A 14255-nucleotide genomic window follows, 5' to 3' on the forward strand; every position below is an offset into this window, starting at 1 on the left:
GACAACATCCATACAAATGAGTCACTGGAGTCAGCCAAGCTGGGGGTTTCAGATTTTTCAAAGATAGACTTAAAATTAAACCTCTGTAACACAGAACAAGATAAAGCTATAGGAATGTCTCAGTTCCAAACTGTACTTTGAACGCGGGTTTAAACTGATTCAGTGCATATTCTGGCGTACCTAATCTACATAAGACACTAGATTAGGTACTGTAAGGGATACAGAAAATTGGTAAGGTACAGTCTATGCCCTCAAGAAGCATACACTCTAGAAAGGCAAATAAGTACCCAGATAGCTAACATGCAAACTGAACATGAATGCCCTGAGGGGCCTGATGTGCTTTGTGGGTTAGAGGGAAGGGTTCACTTCCAGGGACGAGGGGATAAGGGCAGAAGTGGCAGTAGGGTTCAGTGATTTGGAAACCACAGCATATTCTGAAATATGACCATAATGTCCTAACGGAGGTAAGGAAACCATTTTAGAAACTTAAAGCACAATAAAACCTCTGCAGAGCTTGATTCAGAAAAAAATACTATAATTAAAGGACATGGAGCTTATTAATACAATTTGGACTGCAGAACCACATTTATCAGGTGGCAGGTTCTCAGATCCATAAAGAGCTCAAGGAGTGATGTCTGAGGAGGAAGATGAAGGCAGAATTGAGGAGGAAAGTTTTATTATCCTCCTAAATTCCAAGGTTTCTCCTTGCCTGAGGCAGAAGAGTCAGCTGGCTCTAGCAGACAGTCACAGGCAGCTGCACTGTGGCATCATCAACTGCATGTTATAAATAATACATCTACTGATTGCTGAGCACTAACTACATGACAGGCACAGTGTCCTCAGGACAATCCTATAGGGTACACACTATTGCTATCTTCGTTTTACAATGCGGAAACCAGTGTTGTGTTTTTCTTTTAAAACTCTGAAGTCTAGAGCTCTTTACCTACTATTCTAGAGATTCCATTTCGGACTACTAAAAAATTGTTCATACTTATGCAATTTAGTAAATTACTCTTGTTTGTAATTTTAGGGCTAATTTTAGAAGTAGAAGAGGTTCTGCTATACCTTGCAATGGAAGTAGTCCTCTATCTTATGTAGAAGGTCATTGAGCTTGTTCAGACCCTTACAAGGCACCTGGCAGTAGAGTGTCCCATCAGAGCAAATATTAGTTACTTTGACATTTGTGTACATGGCGTCAACCTATAACAGACAAAGGATACCTCGTGAATGCTTGAGAGCAGAATGCAGCTCTTACCTACCTAAAGGGTATCTACCTAAACATCCCATTACAAGTCTTTGCATTTTAAAATCTTTAAGTTAGAGTATATGTAAGATGAAATGCAATTTATAGCTTAAATGTACAAAACTAATCTAGATTCTTTTCTTTTTAAAAGAAACGTCTAATATTTATGTCAAGCACAAAATAGACATTGTGCATACATTCCCACACTCCATTGTCTGGAAGGCCAAGACTATCTTTAATGTTGGTTTATTTTCTTATCATTTATTTAGAAAAAGAATTACATAAACCATGTTTTTTAACATTAACAGAAGTGAAAATAAACTCTCACAAAATCAAATCCTTTATCAGCCTACTTTCTAACCCGTGTCCTGAGGCCACATGAATTTGGGTAATTTTAAAAAACCATAATCAAAATTAATATTCAATTTTACCCATTTTTAGTCAAACCATAATAAAGACATTCACAGTGGTTCTACTTATTAAAACAGAAGTTTCCCATTGTTTCTATGAAGTCTTTAAAATGACCATTTTTAACATCTCATCCTATTCTCCAGAGTAGATATTCTATAATTTATTTAAAGGCTTCCTTCTTTTGGGGCATTTATGTTCTCCACATTAAAAAAATGTTAAAGCTAATAATAAACATCTTCATGGACCCAATTTTCCCTTCTTTTGTGTTATTTTTCCTTATTATCTTTACAAAATAATCTCATATAAAATCAATAGATGCTCTTTGTAGGAAATGGAAAATAAAAAATCTAGTTCCTAAGAAACAATTACTCTGAACATTTTGGTATTTTTTCCCCTTCCAGCCCCACTCCCTCCTTTTTCCCCCCTCAATGTAGATGTAATCTGTCTCTATCAATTGTTAGCCTAAAATGTGTAATATTCTGGTGATTTTTCTCTCATACAAAATGTGTAACAAGTAACAACAGTGATCACAGTGGTACCTGCAGGTGAACCTCTAGTGACTTGTCACATATAGCCTTCAAGCAGGTGGCATTGATATTGATATCATCTTCTCCTGAGGTATCGTATAGAACAACAAGTGGAATGTCAGCTTTGTCAAGTATTTCCACTGCAAAGATCTTTCCACAAGTTAAAGACTCAACCACCTTCACTAGATCAGGGTCATCACTTAGGACTTCCAAGCCTGAAAAATATTGAATCTTTTAATTTCTACTTAATTAGCAAAATCATTTCAAGATGAATAGATGGATTGTGTCTGTTTTGACCATTATTAAAATTATAAGCCTACTGCAAAATTATTAAATTTTATATGAAAGCTTTGTCTTATAATCTTTATCTTACCTCTTAGGTTTTAAAAAAATATAATGTAAATGCCCTTTTGAATGATACACTAAGGCAGGCAATCTTAAGACAGAGAAAAATGGATAATCAATCAATTTCCACCTTGGGAGAAACAGTCTTCACTTTATACAGGAACACATATTTAAAACCAAAAACCTAATACTTATGAGAAGCCATCAATCATGTCTTCCAGTCATATGCTTGTAATGCACTTCCTACATACATACAATTATTTTTCTTATAAAATGAACATTTATTGGAAATTGAGACAACCATATTATTTCTTTTTTACTGACCCTTAGGATACCAAAGAATCTTCTGATTTATCAAAGAGAGATTAAGTAGTGTTTAACATAACACAGGTATTAGGTGAATTTTGTTGTAGTCCAACTACTCTTTAAATTCTTAGAAAACTGTAGTTCCACATAACATATATGACAATTCTAAGTTAATGTATTAAATGAATTAAAACTAGCTCATATTTTCCCCAATGGTACTATAATGCCTATTTCCATATTTTCCTACTTTAAATCCACAAGCTAAAATTCAGACTCCTCCTGAGTTTTTTCTTTTTCTTGTTCTGTTCTCCAGACATAGAACTTTGAACTTTTCTCAAACATTTAATTTCAACACCCTAAATCCTGTTCTATGCTCTTGATACATTCTTTCCAACACCAACTTCTACAAGTTGTTAACAAGTTTTAGAAATTTCTTCAGGTTTATCTCACAGACAGATAAGAGTCAAACCCAGCTCCTGTGACATAAGAATTCATCCCGCTGAGGAGGAGGCATTTTTTCAGAGTACTCATTTTCATGAAATAATTATGATCATTTTCTGCATTTGGCTCAAGTCCCCCTGGATGGTGCATATTTCAATGCCTTTCCTTATCATGAACATGACCAATGTGTCCTCTGTCCTTTAAGTTTATCCCTACACGGCACTCTCATACATGTGGATTCCTCTGTTTCCTTTAGGAGGAAGGAAAAGAACAATGATACATCTACTATGCCAGAAACTGCAAGTGACCTGTGATCAAACTCATGCTTGGGCATATGAGGGTGTGTCAGTCACACCCTCACAGCATCACCACAGTCCATCTCAGCAGGAAAGGGGCTGAGAGTCACCTCACAACATGCTGAACAACGTATTGAAACTGATCAAATGTCATGAAACAGGGCCTCCATCAATTGTTACTAGGGCAGTTAGAACAAGAAAAATCCCTTTAAGATGGCTAATAGACATTTTTATAAGAAATTATAATACGTTTTTATATATAACATAAAATATAAAAACATTACAACATTTTATAATGGTATCTTATAAAGAACACATTCGACATGAATTTAAACCTTTCAAGAAGTAACATATTATAACATGAGATACTTAGTCCATTTTAGGATTCAACCATCCAAATATATAACCATCCAAATATACCTTAAAAAAATAGGTAATAACCTATTGAAAAGGAGAGAGCTTTTAAAAAAGTTCCTCTTACCTGCAAGCTTACATTTTGTAGCTTGAAATGAGAGTGAACAAAACTTCGGGTTTAATTTGTATGCTTTGTTTTTTTCAACATTTTCACTAAAACCGTAGTCAACATAGCACACCTAATGATTAAAAAAACACAATGTTTAGTTCTTTATCCTCTCTTTAACAAATCCATTTGATACATTTAATTGGCTCAATCTTATTCCATAATCAGCAAGCTGAGTGGCACAGTGGCACCTGGAAAAAGCTGGGGAGGTGCCCCTGACTTACCACAGAAGAGAAAGACTGGAGCTGAGACCAAGGAAACCAGAGCTCCTGGTTCCAGGCCCCAGTCTTCTACCTCACCCTCCCCCTTCAAAGGGAAGAACAAGACTGCTCAGCCCCGCCACCTTGCTGTTGCCAGTCTCTCAGCAGCCTATCTACCTGGTTCTGCCAACTCTGCTCCCCTTCCCTTCGGTACTTTCATTATAATGCCTGCATCAGCTTATTCTTTTTTAAGTTACATATTTCCACCTGTTCCCTGGACAGCAGTGTTTGTTTCTATGGCAGGCATCATCCTTGTAGTATTTATCAGATTCTAAATCCCCAAAGCAGCATTTGTGATGCTTGCTCTCAGCTACAGTGCTTCCAGGGACCGAGATGCTTCATCAATGACAACAATGGTATCACTGCTGAAGAGCATGGAATTCTAAACTGGAAAACAGGTGTACCTACTTTTTTCAAGGGTGTGAAGCTGGGTTAGGCCTTCTTTCAGCTCAGCAAAAGGCCCTAAGTCTGCTGAACAGAGGTCTGTGTTTGCAGAAACCTGCACAACTTTTCCTCACCATTAGCACAGATTGTTAAGAGCCTGGATATTATTTTTAAGAATATTTATAGAATCTTCAGTTTAAAAGGATTATATAAACACAAAGCCTTTTTTTGAGAAAAATAAAAATCTAGAAATATTAAGCTATGGTTTAGAATAACCAAGAATCTAAGGGAAAATGTTGAAAACCTAATATGCATCTCTAATTAAAGCAGATGATGGTTATTAAAAGAAACAAAGCAGACAAAACAACAACAAAAACCAGGGCAAAGTCTTGGCCTTAATACCAAGTAACATCAGGTGGGCTCCTTTCACTGCCTCCCTGAAAATAAAGTCCACAGCCCAGCTTCTTAGTACCTAGATTATGGTACTAAACACACGAAACAAAAACCCTCCCCAGCAGAGAATCTAAGGGAAAAAAGCAGAAGACACATTAACTCCGTGTCCTGGCCATGTGATAAGCGGGCCTGTGGGGCCTGTCTACCTTGTATCAGAAAGATCATCTCTTAGAATCCACATCTGACTCAACACTGACTTAGGCCTAGATCGCTGGCAGGGCTGCATGTCAGGCAGCTGGCCATTTAAGTGCACAAGTCTATTTCTCCAATCCCAAATTAGCACCTGTTTTTGCTTCTCATAGGCCTCAGGAGTCAGGCAGCTCTCATTTCCTTTAATAGCTATCGCCACCTACAACCGAGATTCTGTTCTTCCCAGGCCCAAAATGGAGATAACGTGGTCTGACAATAGGACATAGCATGTGAAATCATGACTCCTGGGAAATTCAGAACATATTCTTAGCACAAGAACAGATTAAAGAATAACTGCTCCAAAACTTCAAAGTGTTTCTGAACTGTTTGTAGCTTCTTTTCTTGTTTTTAATCATACATGTTTGTATGGCAACTGCAGTTTATAAAACACTTGTCCATGCATTGTCCAGTGTGACTCTCACCACACCCTGCCCTGTGTCCTTTGCTCTGTGAGGGCTCAGTAGCCTCTCTCTCTCTCTCTCTCTCTCTAATGTCCTGGGATCAGGGTCGGTAGTCACATAATCCCGGCATAAGGCCCCAGTCCATTCCTGGTTCTCTGGCACCATCAAGTGGCTAAAGGTCTCCCAGCACTACCTATCACCCAGCAGACTGCCCTGGGAAAAGGGCCTGGGTCAGGCCAAACTGGCGCCAGCCTGAGCGGGTGACCATATCTCCTGTTTCTCCTATTCACCAAGGATCTGACAGGGAAAGCAAGGAGGGAATCAGTACTTACCACCAGACAAAGTTCAATTCAAGTGAAGCAAGACTGGTGCTAAGTAGCTGGGGTTTCTCCAAATAAAGGGAGAAATCATCTCTGTCAGCTTCATGGGGATGTGGGGAAAAAGTTTAGGCCTGGATTGCTACAATCACTGCTGTCCCAAGAGCTTGCTGCTGCACAAGATACCGAACTACCTTTTTCATTCTTCGCATCCAGCCCATAATTCTCAGCAGCAATGACGAGGCTGGTCACTCCCTTCGTCATGAGATGCTTTCTTTTTCTGGCTTCTGTGACACCACTCTCTCGGTTTTTCTTCTTTGGCCATCTTTACAGGCTTCTCTGCTCCCCTTATGCCTCCATGTAAATACTGAAAGGTATCAGGACCTGGTCCCAGGCCCCTCCTCCTCTCTACGTGTATTCCCTCTCTAGGTGATGTCACCTTGCCCTGTGATTTCACACAGCACCTATATGTACGTGTATTCTCTCTCTAGGTGATGTCACCTCGCCCTGTGATTTCACACAGCACCTATATGTACGTGTATTCTCTCTCTAGGTGATCTCACCTCGCCCTGTGATTTCACACGGCACCTATATGTACGTGTATTCTCTCTCTAGGTGATGTCACCTCGCCCTGTGATTTCACACAGCACCTATATGTACGTGTATTCTCTCTCTAGGTGATGTCACCTCGCCCTGTGATTTCACACGGCACCTATACGTACGTGTATTCTCTCTCTAGGTGATCTCATCTCGCCCTGTGATTTCACACAGCACCTATATGCTGATGCTTCCCAACCTGACACATCTCCAGTCCTAACAGCTCCCTGAGCTCCAAACTCATCCATGTGACATCTGATAGCTATTCTCAAACCTAGCAGGTCCTATGAAATTCTCAATTGTTCTCCACAACGGTTTTTCTGATGTCCCAATTTCAACAAATGGCACCAATATCCAATTGCTCAAGCCCCAAACCCAGTAGCTATCTTCAATCTTCTCTTCTGCTTACCATCCACTTCCAACAAGTCAGTGTCCTGTCAGCTCTATCTCCAAATATATCCTGAATCTCTTCCACTACCACCATCTTCACTAATCCGGGTTACAAGGTAGCTGGCTATTACAACAGCCACCTAACCAGTATTACTTTTCTTCTGTGCCCTACAATCCATTCCCCACAACAGTCCTAGAATGATTTCTGAAGCATCTAAATGAGATCACATCACTCTGCCTATCTCTTGCTTCAGAGTTATTTTCTATCATGGTGCCTTGGTTATCTCCTTCATTGTACTAAAATTGTTTTGTGTGTTTACTGTATGCTTGTCATCGCTCTTTTCTCACTAGAATGTAAGCTTCTTGAGAACAAGGACTTGTATGTTTTGTTCTTGGCTCCAGGAAAAAGTGAAAAAGTGTATCAGGCAGATACAACATGATGAGAGTATCTGAATTTACAGATAAGCAATGAGGGAAGTTAAATAACTTTCCTAAGGCCACGCAGCTAGAAATGGCAGAGCTGAGACTCAGTTCTATCTGACATGAGAGCTTGAATTCCTGAAGTAGAAGGAGGGAGGGAGGGAAGAAAGTGATTGCCCTATAGACTTCAGACTGGGAAATATCCTTGTGGAATATCCGCATTATTTATCGGAAATATTGTTACACTGTTAATGTGTCACTAGGATTTACATATGATTCTTCTCTTCATAAGAAATCTCTGTGCCTTAAAATAGCTTAGCTTTTGTTGAACTTCCTAAGGGCCAGGGGAGTGAAATGGCCAGGAAATAGTTTATCTAGGAACGTTTAGGGATAGTTATCTCCTATCAACTAGAGACCCAGAGGAATGGAGGGACTTGACCAAAGGCACACACCCAGATACAGGCAGACTCAGGACTAGTGTCCAAGCCCTGTGTTCTCCATTGGCCCAGTGATCATCGTGGTCCTTAGCTTCTTCCAGGTATCAAACTTTATCTAAGTACAATTTATACTGAATAAAAGATACCCGTTTACAATACAGTTTGATGGGCTTTGACCAATGTATATATCCATATAATCATCAAAATAATCAACATATAGACCATTTACACCACTCCAACAGTTTCCTCTTGCCCTTTGCAATTAGCCCCCCTCCACCTCCTGTCCCAGGCAACCACTGATCTGATTTCTATCACTGCAGATGAATTTTACCTGCCTTTTTTTTTTTTTTTTTTTTTTTTTTTTTTTTTTGAGACGGAGTCTCGCTCTGTCACCCAGGCTGGAGTGCAGTGGCTGGATCTCAGCTCACTGCAAGCTCCGCCTCCCGGGTTCATGCCATTCTCCTGCCTCAGCCTCCCGAGTAGCTGGGACTACAGGCGCCCGCCACCTCGCCCGGCTAGTTTTTTGTATTTTTTAGTAGAGACGGGGTTTCACCGTGTTAGCCAGGATGGTCTCGATCTCCTGACCTCGTGATCTGCCCGTCTCGGCCTCTCAAAGCGCTGGGATTACAGGCTTGAGCCACCGTGCCCGGCTTACCTGCTCTTAGACATCATTTACACGAAATCATACACATTACTCTCTTGTGCCTGGCTTCTTTTGCTCAGCACAAAATCTGTGAGGTTTGTCCATGAAACTGTTTATATCTGTAGTAAATTCCTTTGTATTGTTGAACAGTGTTCCACTATATGAATAAACTATAATTTGTTTTTATGATTCACCTGGTGGTGAACATTTGGGCTGTGTCCAGTTTGGGGCTATTAATAATAATGCTACAACACACATGTATGTACAAGACACCTTGTGGGCCTTAGGGGTCATATGGTAAGTGTTCATAAGAAACTGGCAAACTATTTTCCAATTTTCAGATTTTTAAAGTCAGTCAAATTACTTAGAATTCGTGCCTCTGTAGATTCAGCTAGGAAATTTCCTAAATGCCTCTGCAGATGGGAAAGGGTGGCTGGGTGGTTGGGTGAGCTTACTTCTGGAGAGGGTCAGGGCCTCTCCTATTGAGCAACCTGCTAAGAAACAGCAGTATCCCTTTCTGACCTCCTAACTCCCACTTGTAGCGGGGGGTGGGGAGTTCAGTGGCCAGTAACTGAGGTACTTAAGCCTGGGTTCAGGGACTGGTCATTTGCACTCAATGACACATATAGGATTACGAGCTGGCAGCTGATAGTGGCACACGGAATAAGGTTTTGTATTATGGAACAGAGGCTGTAGAAATAGAAACATATTTCCCTGCTTGCAAAATCTAGATAAAACCGAAAGATCTTAGATACATTCCCCTCACAGTCTAAGAGTCCTCTGTATAAATACAAGGGACTATAGAAGTGGGGAACGAGGGTCACCCTTCTACACAGTGTCCTTCCTATCATGAAGGGCAGAAATGAACCCAAGTCTTAAAAAGCATTTCCCTTTAGGGAAGGGAGACATCTTAACACTCGAGAAAGAAAAGACTTTTTCTCCCTCCAAATTCTCTATCAAGTAGCAGGCCCATGATTCAAAGGATAAATTCCAAACAGACATACAGCTTCCACCCAGATAGAAAGAAGTGACACATTAAAAATACACTAGTACAACTGACCACACAGCACATGGAGCTAATATATAATTTCTCTGCATGTTATTTGGGTGTTCCAAGGCCCTGAGACACTACCCTCAGGGAAACTGTGCTTCTTGGTCTCTGCATTGACAGTATGAAGAGGCAAAGGGCAGAGGCTGATATCCACGAATGGAGCCAAGCCCAGAAGAGTCTGCTGGGAAGAGAGTGGCAAACGGGCCCACTGGCCTTTTCAAGAGGGTGGAGAAGGCTACGCCGGGGGCAGCTGTGGAGAAGGACCTGTGTCTTGGCTACAGAAGAGGGAGAAGAAGAATTGTCTCCTTTGGTCTGTATGGCTTCCATCACTCCAAAGTACTGGCCTTGATAAGAAGCCCACAGAGTTCTGGTCAGTATTCATTATACATCCCCTGGGAATAGGAAGTACCCTTCCCTGATTGGATAATGGGTTATGAATACTCCCATGGGGAATTTATTTTTTTTAACTAAAACTCTTGAGATAATATGACTACCACAAATTTAAAGGCTGACAGGGATAACCTTTTACAGATATTATCTTTTTAACTTCCATTGAAAACTACATATAGTTATAGGATACAACATTTAAATTTGAAAAATGTAAAAAATATCTACATTTGGAAAATAATAAGGCATTTGTATCCATAATGCTATGACAAAGTAAACAGTGCTTGCCTTTATTTTGTTCTCTTCTGTTGAGATGACCTGTGCTCGTAACCAGGCGTCCTCCTCGGCATTTACGGCCAGCAACTGCCCAACATTCACGGCCTGGACTGGTATGACCTTAGGATTCTTACTGTAATATTCCTTCATCTCATCTTCCATTAATTCCTGAGCAGCAGAATAGTCTTTGCCCACATACCTGAATCAGTTAAAAGAAGAGAACGCAAATGAAGTAACCTAGAAGAAGAAAAGCAATAGGAATTTGTTTATGTCCTTCTGTTTTCTCTGTTGCCGTCTTTGGTTCCAGCCTCAGACTTGCTTATATCAACAGGGAGGAGAACGTGTATTCAGTGAAATACTTATCTCTTGAAAAAGAAGATAAGGCGGCTGGGCACAGTGGCTCACACCTGTAATCCCAGCACTTTGGGAGGCCGAAGCGGGTGGATTACAAGGTCAGGAGTTTGAGACCAGCCTGGCCAATATGGTGAAATCCCATCTCTACTAAAAATACAAAAATTAGCTGGTGTGGAGGCGGGTGCCTGTAGTCCCAGCTACTTGGGAGGCTGAGGCAGGAGATTTGCTTGAACCCGGGAGGTGGAGGTTGCAGGTTGCAGCGAGCCAAGATCACACCACTACACTCCAGCCTGGACGACAGAGTGAGACTCCCTCTCACCCTCTCAGATAAGGGATAATGGAGATTGCACAAAACACACACCAAACAACACAGCAAACGTTTGGTCCAACATATCCCACAACAACAAAAAAAAAACATGGAGCAATCCAGACAACGAGAGGGCATAACAGGAAGCAGTGATAGTGTCCTCAGGAAGGACAAAGCTGAGAGAAGAGTCAGGAAGGGGAGAGAGGAGGAGACATGGAAAATGGAGACACCAAGGGAGGCCTGGAGGCCAGAGAAGCGAGGGTCGACACTGGATCTTGACTAAGGCTGCTGGAAATCTTTACAGATTACTAAAAAGAGAATCTAGAACACAGTTTTGCCCTGACAAGGGCTGGGTCAAGCTTTGAAACTGCAATGAAATTTTACTAGAGAAAAAACAAAGCTTTACGTACACTAAACACAACAATGTGACACCCCCTCCAAACTTATTAAAGAATTTGAACACATTACAACAAAATGTTGACTTCTGATACCCTTAAAAGAGGTACCATATTCTAGTCAAATGTCTCTAAAATTGTATGCTTGTTGAGAAACATTTATTTTTCAGGATTATGTCCTTATTTCCTTCTACAATTTTCTACTGTTGACAACTGTGGTCACCTTGTTCCAGTTCATGTTATCAAAACAGGCTACTGTTTTCTTGCGCTTTAGTCCTCAGAGATGATCATCCAGGGTCTCTTTCTAGGGTGTAAAACCTGGCATATCAAGTTTGGGTCATGTAACAGAAGCTGTTCTAGTCATAGGATCAAGGCCTTTTTAGCTGGAAGGCTATACCCTTAACAGCACCAGCATCACTTGGCCCAGGAGACGGGGGAGATGCCACAAGAATCTTGTTCTTTGTATTGTTCCAGGTTTTACCCAGGCTCCAAGTGGGCCTGTAGAGCTCTAAGAAATGGTTCCTTTAGGACTAATTCTATGTATTCTTGGTAATTATCACCAGGGCAGAAGATGCCACAGTCAAGCTATTCATTACAAGGGGCGGAGGGGGGGAACACCTCAGAAAGTCCTACACAAAATGGAAACCATGTGCAATGGCTATTCTAAAATGAAATATTATGTGCATATTATTGGCTTCAGAAATAACTGCAGAAGCTTTACCATACTCTTATAGTTTAAATTTATTCATTTATTTTTTTGAGACAGGGTTTCACTGCTACGCTACCTAGGCTGGACTCCTGGGCTCAAGCAATCCTCCCACCTCAGTCTGCTGAGTAGTTGGGAGGATGTGTATGTGCCACTGAGCCAGCTACTATCATTTAAATGTATTCAGCTTTGCAAATACTAACGCATTGCCTGGAATGCAGTTGCACTCTTGGCTCTGAAGTCCTCCAGAAGGTCTGCAACTGCACCCAAGTGCCCATTTGCTGGGACCTAGAGTCTCACTGGGCCTCCCCCTAGCTCTGCTACGTAGCCCTGGGTGCTCAACTGGCAGAGGCCTGGGCTGCAGCCCTGATGTGGTGGTCTGCCAAACACAGGCTCCTGCCAGAGGGGAGGATGGTGACGAGAAATGGCTTGGGATCTGCAGGCAGCTTCTCTTCTCTTAAGCAGCCAGGAGAGAAGGAGGGTTGCACAGATAGAGGGAAGAGGGAGGGTGTTGGATGAGGCAGAGTACAGGACTGACATTACAGGTGTATGAGAGTGAGTAATGACGAGAATGAGGTCATATATTATCCTCAAATTACCTGAGCGAGGGGGGAAAAGAATGATGGATAGGTCAGTTTAGGGATGCCCTAAATATGAAGTTTTACAAAGTTAATTTTTGAGACAAGGGATTCCCATATTTGAGATGAGCGTTCTGCCATAGTACCCTCCAGGCGCTAATGAGCCAGAGATTCAGCTTCCAGTGCCTACTGCCTGCCTGGGTGAAGATGAGGGTACAGAACAGGGTTCAGTCTGGTGGAGGTTTGCAAAGTCTTGTGGGGAGGGCAGAAACCAATAACCTAGGGTCAGCCTAATGGCAGACATTACCCATCTTGCTTGCTGGTTGCCAGCCACTCTGCTGAACACATAAAATGCTGACACCAGGATTTAAATTCCTACTGGGAAAAGGTATTTAAATAATCTGAAGACCCTGGATACAATCATCCTGGAACAGATTAGAACCTTTCTACTAAAGTCTTAGAATTGATCCAGACTCCTGACAAACCTTGGTGTGAACAACAGAAACCATGTGATTGGTCCGGCCCGGTGCTTGGTCTCTGACTATGGCACCAACAATTACTGGTTAACAGATACCAAAAGATCCTGCCATGGAAGTTTCTTTATAGTAGAGTTAAATGGTGAAAGGTGGCAATGTGGCCTTCAATATCTGTCCTTTCCTTCAATACAATAGTGAAACATATTGGGACCTCTAACCCTTAGCAACCTATTTATATCTTCAGGCCACACATCTTAGAATAAAAGCTTTATCCTCTCTAAACTTTCTGGAGGTTCTTCTAGTTTGAGCATCTGAAGATACTAGGTTCACTTTATTATCTCCTCAGATTTCATTTGTTCAAATGGAAGAGCTTTAAATTTTTGAGCTCTTCTTTCATTGAAAGATTCTGATTATTTTTTGTGGTTCTTCTTTGGGCCTTTCCATTTCAGTTAGGGTCTCTGGAGGAGTGACAGCCCAAACCAAAGGATCACTTGGTTGAAGGAGCCCAGATTCTGTTTGCTTCAGCATTTTTCTGATCTGCCCAGACATGGCCACACCCTGGACTGGTGCCTCCAGGGGTTCAGCTACATAGATTCCCATTATTTTTCCCAAATGGAGACTACAAATTATAGTCTTTCTATATTTTCCATGTATTCTGCATTTTCTCCAAAAATCCAAGACAGGTGCCTGGAGCTGGACTGTTTTTTGTTATTCTAGTTATTGTCAGCTACTTAGGCAATGATGCCTCCTCTCAGACAACGATACTGAAAGACTCAAACAACAGATCCCCTTTGGGTCCAAGGTCTAATCTGATGTATTATACAAGGAAAGCAGCTCTGAGCTATTTTTACTTTTAGGAAATACTACATAGTCCGAGATTAAATAGTATTATGTAGCGTGTGGGGCACTTGCTTTTTCTGCGAACTAGGTATTGCTTTTGACATAATATAGTTACCATCAAGTTTTTGACATAAATCTTTTTTCAAGTTCATATTATCATTCCAATTTTTAAAGTTATTAGTAATCTTAGGATGGTTGTATATTTTGAACATTTAACAAATATTAATACATTATTAAGCCTCACTATAACTACAGAACTAAGAATATATTATTTTTCCTTTAACCCTCAGCATCCATGTGAAGAA

The 14255-nt window shown here is 41.0% G+C and overlaps 1 protein-coding gene and 1 long non-coding RNA gene across 3 annotated transcripts in view; one reads left to right on the plus strand and one right to left on the minus strand.

Annotated features, from left to right (window-relative positions):
* Positions 1-14255, minus strand: part of TDRD7 (tudor domain containing 7) — an 81313-nt gene that overhangs the window by 20737 nt on the left and 46321 nt on the right. For both annotated transcript variants that reach the window (XM_050762070.1, XM_050762071.1), the window contains 4 exons: positions 10307-10493; positions 4051-4162; positions 2194-2396; positions 1066-1200 (listed from right to left, as the gene is read on the minus strand). In XM_050762070.1, coding sequence (XP_050618027.1) covers positions 1066-1200; positions 2194-2396; positions 4051-4162; positions 10307-10493 — 637 coding nt within the window. The remainder of the gene's footprint in view (positions 1-1065; positions 1201-2193; positions 2397-4050; positions 4163-10306; positions 10494-14255) is intronic.
* On the plus strand, positions 6426-6839 carry LOC126938119 (uncharacterized). The gene is made up of 3 exons (XR_007719951.1): positions 6426-6522; positions 6585-6708; positions 6771-6839. It is a non-coding gene; the product is annotated as an uncharacterized LOC126938119 (long non-coding RNA).

This window comes from Macaca thibetana, chromosome 15 (assembly GCF_024542745.1).
Source record: "Macaca thibetana thibetana isolate TM-01 chromosome 15, ASM2454274v1, whole genome shotgun sequence".
NCBI classification, from domain to species: domain Eukaryota; kingdom Metazoa; phylum Chordata; class Mammalia; order Primates; family Cercopithecidae; genus Macaca; species Macaca thibetana.